At 32.7% G+C, this 21,572-nt stretch overlaps 1 protein-coding gene across 1 annotated transcript; it reads right to left on the bottom strand.

Moving 5' to 3' along the window:
* Positions 1-970: 970 nt before the first annotated feature.
* LOC125816425 (tryptophan synthase alpha chain-like) lies at positions 971-18,426 on the bottom strand. Its single transcript, XM_049496031.1, has 9 exons — positions 18,140-18,426; positions 17,541-17,687; positions 17,384-17,449; positions 17,068-17,176; positions 16,071-16,147; positions 15,306-15,383; positions 14,589-14,666; positions 12,897-12,956; positions 971-1,303 (listed from the first exon to the last, which is right to left on the bottom strand). Exons 1-9 carry the CDS (start codon positions 18,326-18,328, stop codon positions 1,169-1,171), a joined length of 939 nt encoding a protein of 312 aa, XP_049351988.1. The 5' UTR covers positions 18,329-18,426; the 3' UTR covers positions 971-1,168.
* Positions 18,427-21,572: the final 3,146 nt, after the last annotated feature.

Raw genomic sequence — 21,572 nt, 5'->3', positions numbered from 1 at the left:
AAAAAGGATAATTGTCTTATGAAGATATTAAAGTTATAATTGAATTTAAGATAAGAATAGTAGAGAAATCGTACTATATATATATGGACAAATTACTTAACTACACTCCTTTACTTACCTTAATATCCATTTATCCCTACTTATTTCAAAAATTTCAAAAATCCCTTATTTTACCTATGTATTCCGCATGTATCCCGTGCACAACGCTATGTATCCCGTTATGTGGAATGTATCAAACCTAATGTAACTGGTGCACAACGCTATGTATCCCGCTATGTGGAATGTATCAAACCTAATGTATCCCGTGCACAACGCTATGTATCCCGCTATGTGGAATGTATCAAACCTAATGTATCCCGTGCACAACGCTATGTATCCCGCTATGTGAAATGTATCAAACCTAATGTATCCCGTGCACAACGCTATGTATCCCGCTATGTGGAATGTATCAAACCTAATGTATCCCGTGCACAACGCTATGTATCCCGCAAACATCATTTTTAAGGGATTTTTGGTAAATAGAAAACTAGAAGGGATAGGATGTTATTTAGTACTTATAATATGTGGTTCCTATATATATATATATATATATATATATATATGATCCATCATGCTTTATTAAACCGTGCAGTATTTACTAATCAGCTAATTATTCCCATTAATCTTTGGTCATGAAAGGGAGCTTTGCATCTTAATCCATCAAGTATGAAACTCAACCTAATAAAGAATGATTCAAAACTGAAGAGATTTCTTTATTCGCAGTTAGATCTCATTAAATTCAAATTCACGTATTATAAAACCTAACACGGATCTATATGCTTCGATTGGAACTGGAAGTTCCAGAACAGGTGGCTGGTATACCACAATAATCAAACTTCCTTTTATTTTTTTTTATTCGGATAGGATTTATGTTGGCTTTGTTTGGGATTCAGAGGAGGCATTTTCAACAACAAAAGGAAAAAAAAAAATGATTTTCAGAAGTTCAATCTCAGGACCTCTGATTAAGGTGAATAACCATAGAAAACAATTTTGCATCTAATACAAGCTAGAGTATGAATGTCAAACTCTAAAGCTTAAATCAGACAATCTATTTCAAGATCGATCCACTTGCTTCTAAGAGCTGAGGTTTAAAAATTGAGGCGGCCAAAGTCATCAATTCTACCACTGATCAAGAGAGTGCAGACTTTAAAGATGTGGTGAAGACCTCTAATTCCTTCAACCCTTCTTCCGGCGATTTTGCATCACCTAATATTCTTACCATTGCACTACCAACAATGACACCATCAGCTCCCCATTCCGCCACCTGCAATACATGATTAATGCAAATCAGTTTACTGGTAAAAAAAATCCATTTCTCACCTCTCTGCCACCTTGCTCAAGGCATTGTATCTGTCTTTACTTGTTTAGTTATGCAACTGTTAATAATTTGTTAGGTTTTCCACTCCCCGTTTCTCTTGTAGATAAAATTATTTATCATAAACACATAGTTATAAAGAGCACAAATAAACAAGATTATCACTTTACATTTCAATATCATATAAAGAGTTACAATGTATTATTAATAAGAAAATGTCTTGTTTGCTTGCAAATTTTAGATAATTTTGTCATCTTTTAACATTTATTTTTGTCATTGTTAGATTCGATGAGCAATTTTGTAAACTTTCAATATGATTCATCAAATATTTATGGGATGACAACTGTTGTTGACAATAAGGTACTTATGACTTGTCCATTCTGTGGGTTGGTCCTAACGCAACCCTTGCCCGTGAAAGTTCCCGGGCTTAGTAAAGAAGTTGATCAAGAAATAACAAGTCATTCAACTGAGGTTTCGCAACCTGTTGAATCTCACCAACTTGCGTCATCATCAAGGTAATTGCGATTTGCGCCTTACATTTTTTAAAATTTTTTTGTCATGATTATTTTCTTTTTTTCTTTGTGTTGTTGTTAATTATTTTGTTACTTTAATTTTTATAGGACTATTGAAGCAAAGAGGAAGGGATCACCAAAAAAGTCTGCATTGCCCAAAAAGCCAAAGAAAGCTGATCCATGAATTTCTTAATTAAATCTATAGTTTTATTATAGACTCTTTTACTTAATGAATTTTTGAAGAAATTGTTGGTTGTTCTAGCGAAGGGTTATTGTTGTTTTAAGAATTTAATATATATGAATTGTTTTTGCCTTTTGGGTTGTTTTAAATGGAATTATTTATATATATTAAGTGAATTTTTTTCATATAAATATTTATAAGATTTGGATCAAATTAAAGCTATTGAGTCTTGGTTATAAACCCATAACTTCAAGTGCATGCAGATCCACTTTTGTATGTAATCTATCATATTGTTGTTAGTATATACTTCTCTCACATTAAATTTTTATTTCTATCATCAAACAAATTGATTTTAAAAAAAAAAGTATTTTCACTTATATATGTCGCACTTTGATTTGTGTTTAATTGTATGAACAACTTTTTTTAAAAATATTTTTCAGCATCAAATTGGAGTTACTTTAATAAAAAATTTGCACCATATATATATATTAAGGAGTAAGTTTTTTTTTTTTTCAATATTTATTTATAGTTTATATAATTACATTTCATGCAGTACAACAAATTAAAAATCTCTAGACCCTAACTCGTTACTCCCAAGTTCTTGAGGAGATCGGCATGCAAAGAGTAATGGAGATACTAAGGTAGTTTCGTATGGATGTACTCGTGTATTACTTCTTACGTCAAATGTTTGTTTCTCATTTTGCCCTAAATTATTAGAATTAAAGTTGATCGATCTATAATAAGAAAATGCCTATTATAGCTGGGGGCATATCATGATGTAAGTATAATAACGTCACTGTCTTTCACAAAAAAATTTATTGTATGGATGTGTTAACATGCAAATTATCATATTTGCCCTAAAACGTAAAAAGGCCTTTCTAATAAAGTACATATTGTTAATTAAGTCACCTTTTTGGTATTTATTTTTGAGGTAGATAATTATTTCGATCACGTTGGGAAAAAATTGAACTTTTTAAAGAAAGAAGATGGTGGATGAAATGCACTATGCGAAAAAAATCAGTAAAGCTTGTTATTTGAAAATATGATTTTTTTGTGGTCTCTAATCATGCACAAATTATAATATAAGAATTCTTATGCAATGATTAATATACCAAGATAATTATGAAGAGATTACTTTACTAAAATCACAAATCAACTTTATTCTAAAATTGATTATACATAAAATTTTATTTCTCATTCTATCACTTTAATATATACATATACTTGCGCATAGGTCACGTTAAGTAGTATTACTTTTACCGCGGTGAAATATATCTATCTATATTGAAACTTTTTGCTGGAATATGTCTATCTAATATAATATAAAGTTAGGTAACAAAAAGTGAGATGACATGTTTCATTGAACAACATTACTATTATATTCTTTTTTTTTCCCTCAAAATTGAATTTTTCCGTTAATTTTCTAATTATTGACTTTATTTAATTTTTTGAAACCTCTCCGGACAACTTACCAAACGTATAGCATTTCCTCACGCTTGGCGCCAATGAGGTTTTTATTTGAGAGAAAAAAGAAGACTATGCCTTCGCCATATGAATACTAAGTAATAATAGCATGGCACTTCGAATTCGATATGAGAAATTTTTGTATTGTTTTTTTTTTTTTCAAAACGTTAGATTCTGTATCGAAAGAGTAGTATGAGATAAGGGGTATTTCCGGTTTCCTCTTATCTATCGGGAATTCAGTTCAGCGTCACAAAACTTTTTTGTTCTCTTTCTTTTGTTTTCTTTCAAACAGGAAATGACTATAACTTTTCTCATTATTGCCATTTATTTCATTTTCTTAAATCCCTCTCTTCATTATCTTTGGTGCATGGACTAATCATCCATTCATATTCTTCATTAATATTCTTTATTAGTACCGAAAGCCATTATTGCATTTGTTCAAATACGGTAACAAAATGAGTTCCAATTTAAGTGCAATTGTGTCTACTTACAAAAAAAGGATAATTGTCTTATGAAGATATTAAAGTTATAATTGAATTTAAGATAAGAATAGTAGAGAAATCGTACTATATATATATGGACAAATTACTTAACTACACTCCTTTACTTACCTTAATATCCATTTATCCCTACTTATTTCAAAAATTTCAAAAATCCCTTATTTTACCTATGTATTCCGCATGTATCCCGTGCACAACGCTATGTATCCCGTTATGTGGAATGTATCAAACCTAATGTAACTGGTGCACAACGCTATGTATCCCGCTATGTGGAATGTATCAAACCTAATATATCCCGTGCACAACGCTATGTATCCCGCTATGTGGAATGTATCAAACCTAATGTATCCCGTGCACAACGCTATGTATCCCGCTATGTGAAATGTATCAAACCTAATGTATCCCGTGCACAACGCTATGTATCCCGCTATGTGGAATGTATCAAACCTAATGTATCCCGTGCACAACGCTATGTATCCCGCAAACATCATTTTTAAGGGATTTTTGGTAAATAGAAAACTAGAAGGGATAGGATGTTATTTAGTACTTATAATATGTGGTTCCTATATATATATATATATATATATATATATATGATCCATCATGCTTTATTAAACCGTGCAGTATTTACTAATCAGCTAATTATTCCCATTAATCTTTGGTCATGAAAGGGAGCTTTGCATCTTAATCCATCAAGTATGAAACTCAACCTAATAAAGAATGATTCAAAACTGAAGAGATTTCTTTATTCGCAGTTAGATCTCATTAAATTCAAATTCACGTATTATAAAACCTAACACGGATCTATATGCTTCGATTGGAACTGGAAGTTCCAGAACAGGTGGCTGGTATACCACAATAATCAAACTTCCTTTTATTTTTTTTTATTCGGATAGGATTTATGTTGGCTTTGTTTGGGATTCAGAGGAGGCATTTTCAACAACAAAAGGAAAAAAAAAATGATTTTCAGAAGTTCAATCTCAGGACCTCTGATTAAGGTGAATAACCATAGAAAACAATTTTGCATCTAATACAAGCTAGAGTATGAATGTCAAACTCTAAAGCTTAAATCAGACAATCTATTTCAAGATCGATCCACTTGCTTCTAAGAGCTGAGGTTTAAAAATTGAGGCGGCCAAAGTCATCAATTCTACCACTGATCAAGAGAGTGCAGACTTTAAAGATGTGGTGAAGACCTCTAATTCCTTCAACCCTTCTTCCGGCGATTTTGCATCACCTAATATTCTTACCATTGCACTACCAACAATGACACCATCAGCTCCCCATTCCGCCACCTGCAATACATGATTAATGCAAATCAGTTTACTGTAAAAAAAATCCATTTCTCACCTCTCTGCCACCTTGCTCAAGGCATTGTATCTGTCTTTACTTGTTTAGTTATGCAACTGTTAATAATTTGTTAGGTTTTCCACTCCCCGTTTCTCTTGTAGATAAAATTATTTATCATAAACACATAGTTATAAAGAGCACAAATAAACAAGATTATCACTTTACATTTCAATATCATATAAAGAGTTACAATGTATTATTAATAAGAAAATGTCTTGTTTGCTTGCAAATTTTAGATAATTTTGTCATCTTTTAACATTTATTTTTGTCATTGTTAGATTCGATGAGCAATTTTGTAAACTTTCAATATGATTCATCAAATATTTATGGGATGACAACTGTTGTTGACAATAAGGTACTTATGACTTGTCCATTCTGTGGGTTGGTCCTAACGCAACCCTTGCCCGTGAAAGTTCCCGGGCTTAGTAAAGAAGTTGATCAAGAAATAACAAGTCATTCAACTGAGGTTTCGCAACCTGTTGAATCTCACCAACTTGCGTCATCATCAAGGTAATTGCGATTTGCGCCTTACATTTTTTTAAAATTTTTTTGTCATGATTATTTTCTTTTTTTCTTTGTGTTGTTGTTAATTATTTTGTTACTTTAATTTTTATAGGACTATTGAAGCAAAGAGGAAGGGATCACCAAAAAAGTCTGCATTGCCCAAAAAGCCAAAGAAAGCTGATCCATGAATTTCTTAATTAAATCTATAGTTTTATTATAGACTCTTTTACTTAATGAATTTTTGAAGAAATTGTTGGTTGTTCTAGCGAAGGGTTATTGTTGTTTTAAGAATTTAATATATATGAATTGTTTTTGCCTTTTGGGTTGTTTTAAATGGAATTATTTATATATATTAAGTGAATTTTTTTCATATAAATATTTATAAGATTTGGATCAAATTAAAGCTATTGAGTCTTGGTTATAAACCCATAACTTCAAGTGCATGCAGATCCACTTTTGTATGTAATCTATCATATTGTTGTTAGTATATACTTCTCTCACATTAAATTTTTATTTCTATCATCAAACAAATTGATTTTAAAAAAAAAAGTATTTTCACTTATATATGTCGCACTTTGATTTGTGTTTAATTGTATGAACAACTTTTTTTAAAAATATTTTTCAGCATCAAATTGGAGTTACTTTAATAAAAAATTTGCACCATATATATATATTAAGGAGTAAGTTTTTTTTTTTTTCAATATTTATTTATAGTTTATATAATTACATTTCATGCAGTACAACAAATTAAAAATCTCTAGACCCTAACTCGTTACTCCCAAGTTCTTGAGGAGATCGGCATGCAAAGAGTAATGGAGATACTAAGGTAGTTTCGTATGGATGTACTCGTGTATTACTTCTTACGTCAAATGTTTGTTTCTCATTTTGCCCTAAATTATTAGAATTAAAGTTGATCGATCTATAATAAGAAAATGCCTATTATAGCTGGGGGCATATCATGATGTAAGTATAATAACGTCACTGTCTTTCACAAAAAAAATTTATTGTATGGATGTGTTAACATGCAAATTATCATATTTGCCCTAAAACGTAAAAAGGCCTTTCTAATAAAGTACATATTGTTAATTAAGTCACCTTTTTGGTATTTATTTTTGAGGTAGATAATTATTTCGATCACGTTGGGAAAAAATTGAACTTTTTAAAGAAAGAAGATGGTGGATGAAATGCACTATGCGAAAAAAATCAGTAAAGCTTGTTATTTGAAAATATGATTTTTTTGTGGTCTCTAATCATGCACAAATTATAATATAAGAATTCTTATGCAATGATTAATATACCAAGATAATTATGAAGAGATTACTTTACTAAAATCACAAATCAACTTTATTCTAAAATTGATTATACATAAAATTTTATTTCTCATTCTATCACTTTAATATATACATATACTTGCGCATAGGTCACGTTAAGTAGTATTACTTTTACCGCGGTGAAATATATCTATCTATATTGAAACTTTTTGCTGGAATATGTCTATCTAATATAATATAAAGTTAGGTAACAAAAAGTGAGATGACATGTTTCATTGAACAACATTACTATTATATTCTTTTTTTTTCCCTCAAAATTGAATTTTTCCGTTAATTTTCTAATTATTGACTTTATTTAATTTTTTGAAACCTCTCCGGACAACTTACCAAACGTATAGCATTTCCTCACGCTTGGCGCCAATGAGGTTTTTATTTGAGAGAAAAAAGAAGACTATGCCTTCGCCATATGAATACTAAGTAATAATAGCATGGCACTTCGAATTCGATATGAGAAATTTTTGTATTGTTTTTTTTTTTTCAAAACGTTAGATTCTGTATCGAAAGAGTAGTATGAGATAAGGGGTATTTCCGGTTTCCTCTTATCTATCGGGAATTCAGTTCAGCGTCACAAAACTTTTTTGTTCTCTTTCTTTTGTTTTCTTTCAAACAGGAAATGACTATAACTTTTCTCATTATTGCCATTTATTTCATTTTCTTAAATCCCTCTCTTCATTATCTTTGGTGCATGGACTAATCATCCATTCATATTCTTCATTAATATTCTTTATTAGTACCGAAAGCCATTATTGCATTTGTTCAAATACGGTAACAAAATGAGTTCCAATTTAAGTGCAATTGTGTCTACTTACAAAAAAAGGATAATTGTCTTATGAAGATATTAAAGTTATAATTGAATTTAAGATAAGAATAGTAGAGAAATCGTACTATATATATATGGACAAATTACTTAACTACACTCCTTTACTTACCTTAATATCCATTTATCCCTACTTATTTCAAAAATTTCAAAAATCCCTTATTTTACCTATGTATTCCGCATGTATCCCGTGCACAACGCTATGTATCCCGTTATGTGGAATGTATCAAACCTAATGTAACTGGTGCACAACGCTATGTATCCCGCTATGTGGAATGTATCAAACCTAATGTATCCCGTGCACAACGCTATGTATCCCGCTATGTGGAATGTATCAAACCTAATGTATCCCGTGCACAACGCTATGTATCCCGCTATGTGAAATGTATCAAACCTAATGTATCCCGTGCACAACGCTATGTATCCCGCTATGTGGAATGTATCAAACCTAATGTATCCCGTGCACAACGCTATGTATCCCGCAAACATCATTTTTAAGGGATTTTTGGTAAATAGAAAACTAGAAGGGATAGGATGTTATTTAGTACTTATAATATGTGGTTCCTATATATATATATATATATATATATATATATGATCCATCATGCTTTATTAAACCGTGCAGTATTTACTAATCAGCTAATTATTCCCATTAATCTTTGGTCATGAAAGGGAGCTTTGCATCTTAATCCATCAAGTATGAAACTCAACCTAATAAAGAATGATTCAAAACTGAAGAGATTTCTTTATTCGCAGTTAGATCTCATTAAATTCAAATTCACGTATTATAAAACCTAACACGGATCTATATGCTTCGATTGGAACTGGAAGTTCCAGAACAGGTGGCTGGTATACCACAATAATCAAACTTCCTTTTATTTTTTTTTATTCGGATAGGATTTATGTTGGCTTTGTTTGGGATTCAGAGGAGGCATTTTCAACAACAAAAGGAAAAAAAAAATGATTTTCAGAAGTTCAATCTCAGGACCTCTGATTAAGGTGAATAACCATAGAAAACAATTTTGCATCTAATACAAGCTAGAGTATGAATGTCAAACTCTAAAGCTTAAATCAGACAATCTATTTCAAGATCGATCCACTTGCTTCTAAGAGCTGAGGTTTAAAAATTGAGGCGGCCAAAGTCATCAATTCTACCACTGATCAAGAGAGTGCAGACTTTAAAGATGTGGTGAAGACCTCTAATTCCTTCAACCCTTCTTCCGGCGATTTTGCATCACCTAATATTCTTACCATTGCACTACCAACAATGACACCATCAGCTCCCCATTCCGCCACCTGCAATACATGATTAATGCAAATCAGTTTACTGTAAAAAAAATCCATTTCTCACCTCTCTGCCACCTTGCTCAAGGCATTGTATCTGTCTTTACTTGTTTAGTTATGCAACTGTTAATAATTTGTTAGGTTTTCCACTCCCCGTTTCTCTTGTAGATAAAATTATTTATCATAAACACATAGTTATAAAGAGCACAAATAAACAAGATTATCACTTTACATTTCAATATCATATAAAGAGTTACAATGTATTATTAATAAGAAAATGTCTTGTTTGCTTGCAAATTTTAGATAATTTTGTCATCTTTTAACATTTATTTTTGTCATTGTTAGATTCGATGAGCAATTTTGTAAACTTTCAATATGATTCATCAAATATTTATGGGATGACAACTGTTGTTGACAATAAGGTACTTATGACTTGTCCATTCTGTGGGTTGGTCCTAACGCAACCCTTGCCCGTGAAAGTTCCCGGGCTTAGTAAAGAAGTTGATCAAGAAATAACAAGTCATTCAACTGAGGTTTCGCAACCTGTTGAATCTCACCAACTTGCGTCATCATCAAGGTAATTGCGATTTGCGCCTTACATTTTTTTAAAATTTTTTTGTCATGATTATTTTCTTTTTTTCTTTGTGTTGTTGTTAATTATTTTGTTACTTTAATTTTTATAGGACTATTGAAGCAAAGAGGAAGGGATCACCAAAAAAGTCTGCATTGCCCAAAAAGCCAAAGAAAGCTGATCCATGAATTTCTTAATTAAATCTATAGTTTTATTATAGACTCTTTTACTTAATGAATTTTTGAAGAAATTGTTGGTTGTTCTAGCGAAGGGTTATTGTTGTTTTAAGAATTTAATATATATGAATTGTTTTTGCCTTTTGGGTTGTTTTAAATGGAATTATTTATATATATTAAGTGAATTTTTTTCATATAAATATTTATAAGATTTGGATCAAATTAAAGCTATTGAGTCTTGGTTATAAACCCATAACTTCAAGTGCATGCAGATCCACTTTTGTATGTAATCTATCATATTGTTGTTAGTATATACTTCTCTCACATTAAATTTTTATTTCTATCATCAAACAAATTGATTTTAAAAAAAAAAGTATTTTCACTTATATATGTCGCACTTTGATTTGTGTTTAATTGTATGAACAACTTTTTTTAAAAATATTTTTCAGCATCAAATTGGAGTTACTTTAATAAAAAATTTGCACCATATATATATATTAAGGAGTAAGTTTTTTTTTTTTCCAATATTTATTTATAGTTTATATAATTACATTTCATGCAGTACAACAAATTAAAAATCTCTAGACCCTAACTCGTTACTCCCAAGTTCTTGAGGAGATCGGCATGCAAAGAGTAATGGAGATACTAAGGTAGTTTCGTATGGATGTACTCGTGTATTACTTCTTACGTCAAATGTTTGTTTCTCATTTTGCCCTAAATTATTAGAATTAAAGTTGATCGATCTATAATAAGAAAATGCCTATTATAGCTGGGGGCATATCATGATGTAAGTATAATAACGTCACTGTCTTTCACAAAAAAAATTTATTGTATGGATGTGTTAACATGCAAATTATCATATTTGCCCTAAAACGTAAAAAGGCCTTTCTAATAAAGTACATATTGTTAATTAAGTCACCTTTTTGGTATTTATTTTTGAGGTAGATAATTATTTCGATCACGTTGGGAAAAAATTGAACTTTTTAAAGAAAGAAGATGGTGGATGAAATGCACTATGCGAAAAAAATCAGTAAAGCTTGTTATTTGAAAATATGATTTTTTTGTGGTCTCTAATCATGCACAAATTATAATATAAGAATTCTTATGCAATGATTAATATACCAAGATAATTATGAAGAGATTACTTTACTAAAATCACAAATCAACTTTATTCTAAAATTGATTATACATAAAATTTTATTTCTCATTCTATCACTTTAATATATACATATACTTGCGCATAGGTCACGTTAAGTAGTATTACTTTTACCGCGGTGAAATATATCTATCTATATTGAAACTTTTTGCTGGAATATGTCTATCTAATATAATATAAAGTTAGGTAACAAAAAGTGAGATGACATGTTTCATTGAACAACATTACTATTATATTCTTTTTTTTTCCCTCAAAATTGAATTTTTCCGTTAATTTTCTAATTATTGACTTTATTTAATTTTTTGAAACCTCTCCGGACAACTTACCAAACGTATAGCATTTCCTCACGCTTGGCGCCAATGAGGTTTTTATTTGAGAGAAAAAAGAAGACTATGCCTTCGCCATATGAATACTAAGTAATAATAGCATGGCACTTCGAATTCGATATGAGAAATTTTTGTATTGTTTTTTTTTTTTCAAAACGTTAGATTCTGTATCGAAAGAGTAGTATGAGATAAGGGGTATTTCCGGTTTCCTCTTATCTATCGGGAATTCAGTTCAGCGTCACAAAACTTTTTTGTTCTCTTTCTTTTGTTTTCTTTCAAACAGGAAATGACTATAACTTTTCTCATTATTGCCATTTATTTCATTTTCTTAAATCCCTCTCTTCATTATCTTTGGTGCATGGACTAATCATCCATTCATATTCTTCATTAAAATTCTTTATTAGTACCGAAAGCCATTATTGCATTTGTTCAAATACGGTAACAAAATGAGTTCCAATTTAAGTGCAATTGTGTCTACTTACAGAAAAAGGATAATTGTCTTACGAAGATATTAAAGTTATAATTGAACTTAAGATAAGAATAGTAGAGAAATCGTACTATATATATATGATCCATCATGCTTTACTAAACCGTGCAGTGTTTACAAATCAGCTAATTATTCCCATTAATCTTTGGTCATGAAAGGGAGCTTTGCATCTTCATCCGTCAAGTATGAAACTCAACCTAATAAAGAATGATTCAAAACTGAAGAGATTTCTTTATTCGCAGTTAGATCTCATTAAATTCAAATTCACGTATTATAAAACCTAACACGGATCTATATGCATCGATTGGAACTGGAAGTTCCAGAACAGGTGTCTGGTATACCACAATAATCAAACTTCCTTTTATTTTTTTTATTCGGATAGGATTTATGTTGGCTTTGTTGGGATTCAGAGGAGGCATTTTCAACAAAAGGAAAAAAAAAAATCATTTTCAGAAGTTCAATCTCAGGAACTCTGATTAAGGTGAATAACCATAGAAAACAATTTTGCATCTAATACAAGCTAGAGTATGAATGGCAAACTCTAAAGCTTAAATCAGACAATCTATTTCAAGAATCCACTTGCTTCTAAGAGCTGCGGTTTAAAAATTGCGGTGGCCAAAGCTTTGAGAAAACAAAATCATCAATTCTACCACTGATCAAGACAGTGCAGACTTTAAAGATGTGGTGAAGACCTCTAATTCCTTCAACCCTTCTTCCGGCGATTTTGCATCACCTAATATTCTTACTATTGCACTACCAACAATGACACCATCAGCTCCCCATTCCGCCACCTGCAATACATGATTAATGCAAATCAGTTTACTGTAAAAAAAATCCATTTCTCACCTCTCTGCCACCTTGCTCAAGGCATTGATCAACTGACCTGCTTAACATGTTCTGGTTTTGAAATGCCAAATCCGACTGCCACTGGTTTAGACGTTGCCTGTCAAAAAATGGATTAGCATAGGAGAAGTTTCCTACAGGTCTAATAATTTAGTACTTGAAACTTGGGAGTACAAATAAAGAGTAAGAAACTTATACGAGCACAAAGCACCATTTTATAATTACACACGTGCAAGTCCATGTATGTGTAAACCTGATGTAAATGATAACCAAAGCAACTATAGCTGATCGATTTACTAACCAAGTGGCCTGACACAAATTATGGAATCCAATGGCCATGAATGTGCCATTGTCCGAAACAGCAGACAAAAACATGTGTTCTTTTTTTATAAATCCACTTAGCCTTGTGACCTTAAATTTGTTCTCATATGTTATCAATATAAGATAGTACAAAGTCGTGTACTTAAGTAAAGGGATAATTTTAGAGAACTTCCTCCAGGTTACGTTTTGTAACACTAACCTCTCTGGTGGTTTAGGTATATTACACCTAGCTCCCCTTATTTTGACTTATCTGTAACAATTTTCTTTTCAACTACTTACTAATATACACATAAAATACAATAGGACAAGTTCACCATTAATTTAAACCTTTTTAAAATATTCATACGGTTAATTAATTAATTGACGGAGAGGGGATTCGTATGGTGCCGCAAGTCGAGGCATGATGGAGCGGATTACATGAAAACAAGATCATGGGTTATGAGGATGGAAGAGGCAATGGAGAACTCCTCTTATGCTTTGTCTATTATCAATCAAAAAGGTGGAGGATAAACAAGCAAATCAAAGAAGTAAAGATTTATCCTTCTCTTTTTTCGTTCTTTTCTTTGTATAGTCATTTGTTTGAGTACAAATAGTCAAATAACAAAGAAGTTAATGGTTTCTGAAAATGGAGTTGGTGTGAGTACGTGTAAGTGTATGAAGTCTTGTGTTCTTTTGTTTGTGAAAAATGAGTGATTCAAAATTGGGAGGGTCTATTTGAGGTGATAAAAATGGCGTACGGCACTGATGGTGATAAAAAATATTAAGATGGAAGGTGTTACGGATAGTGCAGGTAGTTTGGAGGAACTGACCGTGTACCAATTTTAATTTATTGACCTATGAAATATTTATCTTTGAGTCAAATAAAAGAGATTAGTATTAGTAAGGTTAACTTTTCCTTGATGTAATTTTTTATGTTAGTATAAATAGATATCAATAATAGTTGCACAAAAAAATAATAATTAAGGGACGCACACATAATATCCTAAACCACAAGGGAGGTTAGTGTAGCAAAGTGAAACTAGAGGGGAGGTCTCTATAATTATCCCTTAAATATGTAGCCCCTTAATTGACACTTACAGAGTCCAAAGATGGATTTGTGGATTCTAATTGAATATTAACACATCCTGATCATTTGGATGGAAAAACAGAAGAAAGAAAAGAGAGGCAAATTTCTGAAGTTCAGGAAAGGTAGTGAAGCTCAATGGACGGGACAATTAAGAGTTTGAATTTTCGTCATTGTTCTTGGCATAATTTGAGGGAAGGTCTAGCATGCTGAGAGTTGTATCTTTGCACAATATACCACACCAACTTTGAAGCCCATCACAGAGTATATTAGAGTTTAGGATATATCAGCTTAGGCATTAAGGATATGAAGGATCAATGAGGGAAATATAAGAAGCTTAAAACACACCTCTTTAATGTCTATCAGGAGAGACTGAACCTTAGCACTCACAGATGCACGAGCTCCAGTAACTCCGACTGCGCTTACCTGCAAGTTAAAGACTACATATTAAACTTTTACTTGTAAGAAGTGAAATTGAGAAATTAGCATCTACACCAGTGTATCACAAGTGAACAAGGAAAATATTCAATAAAAGATCCATAAACAGAAGTTCAATCATTCATGTTCTCATGTCATATGTTAGGACATGTGGATCTTAGTTCCCTGGTAAATTTTTAAAGCTGAAACTAGAAAGATCAGGAAGTTTGATCTAAAGCTCTGCAGAAAAATCATTCTCCTGCTAAAAGTACATTTATATCATGCTGTTCAATCCGCTGTTTGTAAATTCACTAGCTAAATTCAATTTACCTTATGTTCTCTTACTACATATATATTTTTATTAACAATGAAGCAAAAATCATAACAATAGTACATACACATGGTATAGGGATAGAAATCAAGGAGGTTTGATATGCAAGTCAGCAAGTGTCCACCAACTAAGGAGAATCTGGACTACTACTACCACGTGTGTATAAATGCAAGTCAAATAAATTACACTTGAAACCCAGGAAACAAAAAGGGAGGATAGGACATATAACAAAATCTCAAAATGTTACAACTCCTTTCGGTTAGCAAAAGTAGTAATGGTAAAGATGCTTTATTTTAAAGAGAAGGAGAATATCTTACAAGATACACGAATCCTTCTGAAGCTTCAGTTATGGCTTTCATGCGAATTTTTGGAGTAGTTGGTGTTGTAAGCAATACCTAAACCAGAAGGCAAATTAAGCAAATGAATGATCTTACTATACGGTCAAGCCAAACAAGAAAACAAGTCTAGAAATATCAGTAAACATTCACATAGAGGTCACTATACATAAGCACACAAGAAGACATGAAATAAAAACAAGAGAAGAAGAATCAATGAAACAAAATTGAAATTTCTTGTAAGTTTAGATGAACCCGTTGAAATGTGGATCATTCCTTTAATATATCATCAATATAGATATATAGTCCACTCTCTATAACAACAAAATTACAAGTCCATAATCCCATGCACTCCAAGAATCATGCAACATAAGACATAGAAGAGTCTCATAATTTGATTGAAAATGTCAATGCTTCTAAATTCCAATAACATCAGATGCATTGATTCAGATTGTGAATGTTTCTTCAAGAAAATCGTTGCATACTATTGTCCTAGACACATGTAAGGACATGAATAAGCAAATCACAGACAAGCACTTACTCACGTCTCAGAGTGGATTACAGAGTAAGCAAATTGCTACCTTATCATGAAGGAGATATAGCAGGATGAAACTTACTGCATATTTGAGGTAAATGATTTGCTTCTTTAAACAGATTAACGAAGAAAAAGATGAGCCAAAACCAAAGGCCAAAGGGGCATCTCAGGTGAGTTGAAAATTAAAATAGATATTTGGCACAAAAACTAACCAATTCAATATTATGCCTAGCAGCTTCCTTTCTCAACATTTCAGTTTCCTCTAGAGGAACATCTGGAACAACAAGTCCTGGAAAAACACAGAATTATCTACAACCATGAGACATGACAATTCAGAATGACGTACAAATCAGGGTAGGTCAATGGTGTGAAAGAAGACTACATTATCAGCACCATATTGGAAATGCAACAATAAATATTAGGAAAACTCAACCAATGCAGATCTGCAATTGTTTCCAGGTAAAATTAATATACATTGATACACACCAATCAAAACCAATTCATGATTTGAGCCCTGCACACTCATGAATGTTATAGGAAAAAGGTTCCAAGCAGAGAAAAACCACAAATATGTATGGTGTAGCTCAAGACTAATAATTTTAAGCATGAATAACAAATACATGGACAAAGAAATTGAAAATAAAAATGTTTATAAAGTGAAATATCAATTGTTTAGAGTTGCCTCTTCAGGAATACGCTCATTGGCAAGGAAAACTAGCCTCAGAGCCTTTATGACGACATTGAAGCGCCCAGTAAGCGAGGCGGAGCACTCAACACGTTTTGCGCCTCGCTTCAGCACTAAAGTGCGCCTTTGACAACACTGGTCAGAAGCACAAAAAAACCACTCCACTGCAGAAGAGAATTATAAAGTAATGGTCACCAGTTCACAGATCCTTCATATGCTAGAAAATCTAGTACCGTCCATCTATGTTTATGGCTTAAGTATTCCCGCTGAAACTAATGCAGGTTATGCTTTGTGACAGAAGATTAATCCGGCCTTCATGCACTAAGTTGAAATATTAAACGGTAAAGAACCAACATAAGATGACATTATCCCAAGGGCAACTCCATACCAATAGAAGTTTGAATTTACAATGGAAAGAAAGGCATACATAGAGACATTGAATGTTTCATGTTATTTGGACAATGCATATCTTTTGGTAAGAAACATTGTAGCACTAATAATTTTAACATTGAACTAAAGATTACCGTGTACACCAGTATCTCTTACAGTGGCCATGAACTTTTCAATACCGCGCTTAAGTATTGGATTATAATATGTGAACAATGCAATAGGGCAGGACAACTGAGGAACAACCTGCCAAATGTTGGGAAAAAAGGTTAAAATTTCATATAGGACATTTGACATCATGGGCCAAAACAAACAAAAGAAACTGGAGCAAAAACAGAAGTCAAGCAAATCAAAAGCTTCATAAGTCATGTGGGCTCATTAATAAAGTGAGTACAGTACAGTGTTTTAGACCCTACAACTGCACTAGAAAGTTAACAGGGGCTATGGATTTACATCTTCCAACATTGATATAACTTTGGCAAAGTTGGTTCCTTTACTCAGTGCTCGTGAAGCAGCAGCCTGAGAAGACAGTTAAGTAAAGAAGAATGAGAATACAAGAAGTAAAGGACAAAACTTAGGACTAAAATGCGCTAATTCCTTTATAAAAAACCTGGATGACTGGACCATCAGCCAACGGATCAGAGTAAGGTACTCCTAGTTCTATGATATCTGAACCACATCTATCCAGCAGTTTCAGTGCTTCTGCAGTTGTTGCCAGGTCAGGATCTCCAGCAGTGATGTATGGAATAAGTGCCACCTTTGCAACAAAAAATGTGAGTTTCAATTCAAAAAATCATCAGAGATAATAAAGCTATAGTCGATCATTGTGAAAAAACATGAAAACTTTCCACGTGATTGTTCCTTTCCATTAAATCAATGTTCAAAATAGAAATTCAACTAAAGCAGGTGAATATTCTCTAAAAAACATAAGTTAGATTTTTTTGGGGATAAACTGCCCTAGTCACTAAATTTCATAGTTCCATAGGAGCTACAGATAAAATCTTTCTCGAAGGAAACTACATCACACACAACAAGAGAATTTCTACATGAATTACACTTGTTCCATCATTACCCAATCATTTTACCAAATTCTGATCAATACCCACATTAATTAATCTTCGAAAACTAAGATGGTAAAACAAAAATACAAATCAAAGTTATAGTAAAATAAGGGGGGAAAGAAGAAGAATGAGGAGTGGAATGTGATACCTTGCCTTGCTCCTTCAATCGAGTGAAAGTCTCAGAAAGTCCAACTGTTGCTGTGGCGCTGAGGGCAGCCATTAGAGGTTTGCGAGAAGTTGAAATCTTGATTCTTTGGGTATAGGACTGAGAAAATGGATGATTTTGATGGCTGTTATTGGAGTGAATAAAGTGAGTTGCTTTCAGAAAAGATGCCATACCATCACCGAACCTTCTTTGTACTTGAAAATGGAGAAAAAGCGGCGACGCACTGAGACTCGGTGTAAGATACGGCCTAACTCTAATGTAAGAATGAAAAGGCACAGAGGGGTAAGCCAAAATTGAGTATTTGCACTTCAGCCCCTTATATTTTTGGGGTGCAACTCCATTGCATTGGGGTTGTTATTTGTTCCACTAATGCGTCATAATTGATACTCTCTCCGTCCTAATTACTTGTTCACTTTTAAACTCAGATATCTATTATTAGAAAAAATACATAGTAAATTTATCAATTTACTCCTATTAATAATGATGAACAAGTAAAAAAGAAAAATTAGACAGGTAAGTTGAGACCAAAAAAAATATAATATCATTTTACATTTAACATGTCCTCTTCATTTTCTAATAATTTATGAAATTGTATTTTGTATTGAACGCGCCCTAATATCCTACGATTTTGAAGATATTATGTGGAGAAAATTTATCATGACCATTGGAAAGCTGAAAATTTAGTGAAATCGCATTTATATGTTTCTTCATGATCATTTTGACCAATTTGTGAAAGTCAATACAGTGACTGTTTAGTGCAGTCTTATGATTATTTGATGGAGCAGTTGAACAATCAATCAAAACTTGGTGTCCTCTCTCTCTCCTCATACAAAAGTAGGCCCGGCCAATTGACAGAGCTAGATAGGATCGAAAGATTCATCCAAACTCTTTCAATAAAAAATTATACTAGTATTTTTTTATGTATATATTACAAATGTTGAACCCTCTTCAACTTTTTTATATGTTTCCGTTTTTATATTTTGAACACTCAAGTAAAAATCATGACCACTATCGACCATATCGACAGCCATGATTTGGTTATAAAGTGATAAATATGCGAACATGAAATAAGAGCAACTCTCATAAACACAGCAATCATACGTCCTGTTAAACACTGAAACGGAACTTCCCCATTTAACTAACAAACTTCTTTAGTTTTCTAAATAGAACTTTTAGCCATTCTTTTCCAGTTTTCGACCTTTGATTATTTACACCACCCAATCGTAATATCTGACACTAGTATCAAGGGATAACACTACTATATTAGTTCAACAGTTTTCTGCCAATTATATTGCAAAAAGAAGATCGTCTGCAACATATACGGCTTGGCCGGATAAGAAGTAAAGTTTAGAAATTATTACAAACATGAAAGAACTCCAAAAATCCAAGCATCTGTCAACATGGGCCGATTAGAAGGTTAAGAAATAGGTAGAACTGGTTGCAGAAAACTATTTGTCAAACAATATGAGTAGTTTCCCTTGCGGCAACACGGGTCTTATGTTCTTTAAATGGCCATGATATCTGAACAAACGAGGTATCATGGCTCAAAAACCACAACAAGAGACTCGAATTGGGCTAAAATCATTCAGTCTTTCATCAGGCTCCCTTGGCATGAAGCTGATTTCTGACCTCTAATGGCGCAAATCTTCTTCAGATGTACCTGGAATAAGAGCATATACATATCAAAGATCATATCTATAAGTTTATTTTCACATAACTGCAAAGACATAATGCACATACAATTAGGTTAGTTATTAGACTATGTCGGCTACCATGTTTAGCCGAACAACTAAACTGAACTATATGTGTGTACTCGTGAATAAAAAGCAATCAATTTTCATGCAGAGGAAAGGGAATATAACCTCTTCATTCACTTTTTAATTGGTTTGGTGGCTGCATGCGAGAAGAACTCTTTGGCATTATTTGCCACTTCTGCCTCCAGTATCGCTTCTTTGCTTCATCTGGAAGAACAAAAACTATTAACCCAACAAAAGAAGATAAATCTCAACAAATTATTAAACAAACTGCTCGTATGCGCACAGAGCATGGGTGGGAGATTGGAGTTGATTCTCAAGAAAATTTCACTCTTCATTTTGCAGCTAAAATGCATGTAAAAACAAACTAACTATCCCATCTGGATCGATGGGCTTCTTGGCATAGTGGGTTTCGGAGCTTTTTCTTTCTAGGAAAACCAATATCTAGTTTTGCAGAATAAGATTGTCACAACCAGCATAGGCAAAAAATATTAGGTGATTTCTTTCCATTTGTCTACGTCTAATTAGTATCTACTACGTTGTTGGAAGATAGGAGGTACCTGGTGGAATACTCAGGATGCGCACAAGCTAGTATTTACACCATCTAGAATCTAGATTGATATGGCTAGTTCTCTAGCGAGATTTCTAGCTCGAATTAAGGCTTTGACGCCCCTCTCCTCTCTCCGTACCTAGAGAGGTAGGCAACCTGAGTTTAGAGCCACCTCGATTTGGGATGTCGGAACATCAACTGGTCGGAAACCCATTCAAACAATATGGCAGCTGCCACCCTATCACCCATCACATATAAGACAACATGATTCGTGATGCAGAAATGGCCATTAAAATGTGATTTCGTCTAACTCCAATTCTGATCACAATAACTTGAACTTTTTGGAAGTGACTTAATCTAACCACACCTAATCTCCTTCTTCTAAGACAACCTCACTTCAGCAGTATCAAGTCAAAGACCGCAATACTGATCTCATCCAATTTCACTTGTACCTTTGGAAGGACTTTACTTCAAGTATTTCAAATAATTACAAGTATTTCAATTCTAAGGTCAAAATTATGAGACTTAACCATCAACTTATTCATACTGCACATCAAATGAAAAGGGTCTGAATAAAGTAAAACTGATACAGGACACTTAATAGCCAACCTCAACTAGTTTGAAATTGAAGCATAATTGATAGTTTGCATACCCTTGCAATCAAAACTTAATCACTCAATAGATAACTTTAATTATCACCTACTAATGTTTTTCAAAATTTAAAGAAATTACGAGGAATATCACCCTAAATATGGTCAAATCAAGAGAAAAAGCTCTCCATATGAAATTCCTAGCATCTCTTCTTTATTTTCGTCAACTCATCGCTTGGGTTAGTTATCTGGTAACTTATAGGGTGTGTTTGGTAGGAAGGAAAATGTTTTATTTTCTCATATTTGGTTGGTGAGTAGAAAATATTTTCTAGAAAAATAATAATTTAGGGCCTGTTTGGAAGGACACCCTAGTAATTGGATTTGGTGTAATTGACGTAATTACACCGTCTTGTCTTGTTTGGAAGGACAGGTAATTACTTGGTCAGCAGGTAATTAGTGTAATTGGTAGGAGTTAATTACACTCTACAATTCACAGGCAGAGGCTGTGAATTGCTGATAAT

Source organism: Solanum verrucosum, unplaced genomic scaffold (genome assembly GCF_900185275.1).
Source record: "Solanum verrucosum unplaced genomic scaffold, falcon-dt-bn FXZP01000261.1, whole genome shotgun sequence".
Lineage (NCBI taxonomy): Eukaryota > Viridiplantae > Streptophyta > Magnoliopsida > Solanales > Solanaceae > Solanum > Solanum verrucosum.
Note: the sequence above shows the minus strand (reverse complement) of the source record. Positions and strands in the feature narration are given on the sequence as shown.

Coding starts and splice junctions, on each gene's coding strand:
- LOC125816425 (XM_049496031.1), bottom strand. CDS start 18,328: ATGGCATCTTTTCTGAAAGCAACTCACTTTATTCACTCCAATAACAGC. Junction 17,177..17,383: donor TTATATCAATGTTGGAAGAT/GTAAATCCATAG, acceptor AACATTTGGCAG/GTTGTTCCTCAGTTGTCCTG. Junction 16,148..17,067: donor AAGAGATACTGGTGTACACG/GTAATCTTTAGT, acceptor GTGTTTTTCCAG/GACTTGTTGTTCCAGATGTT.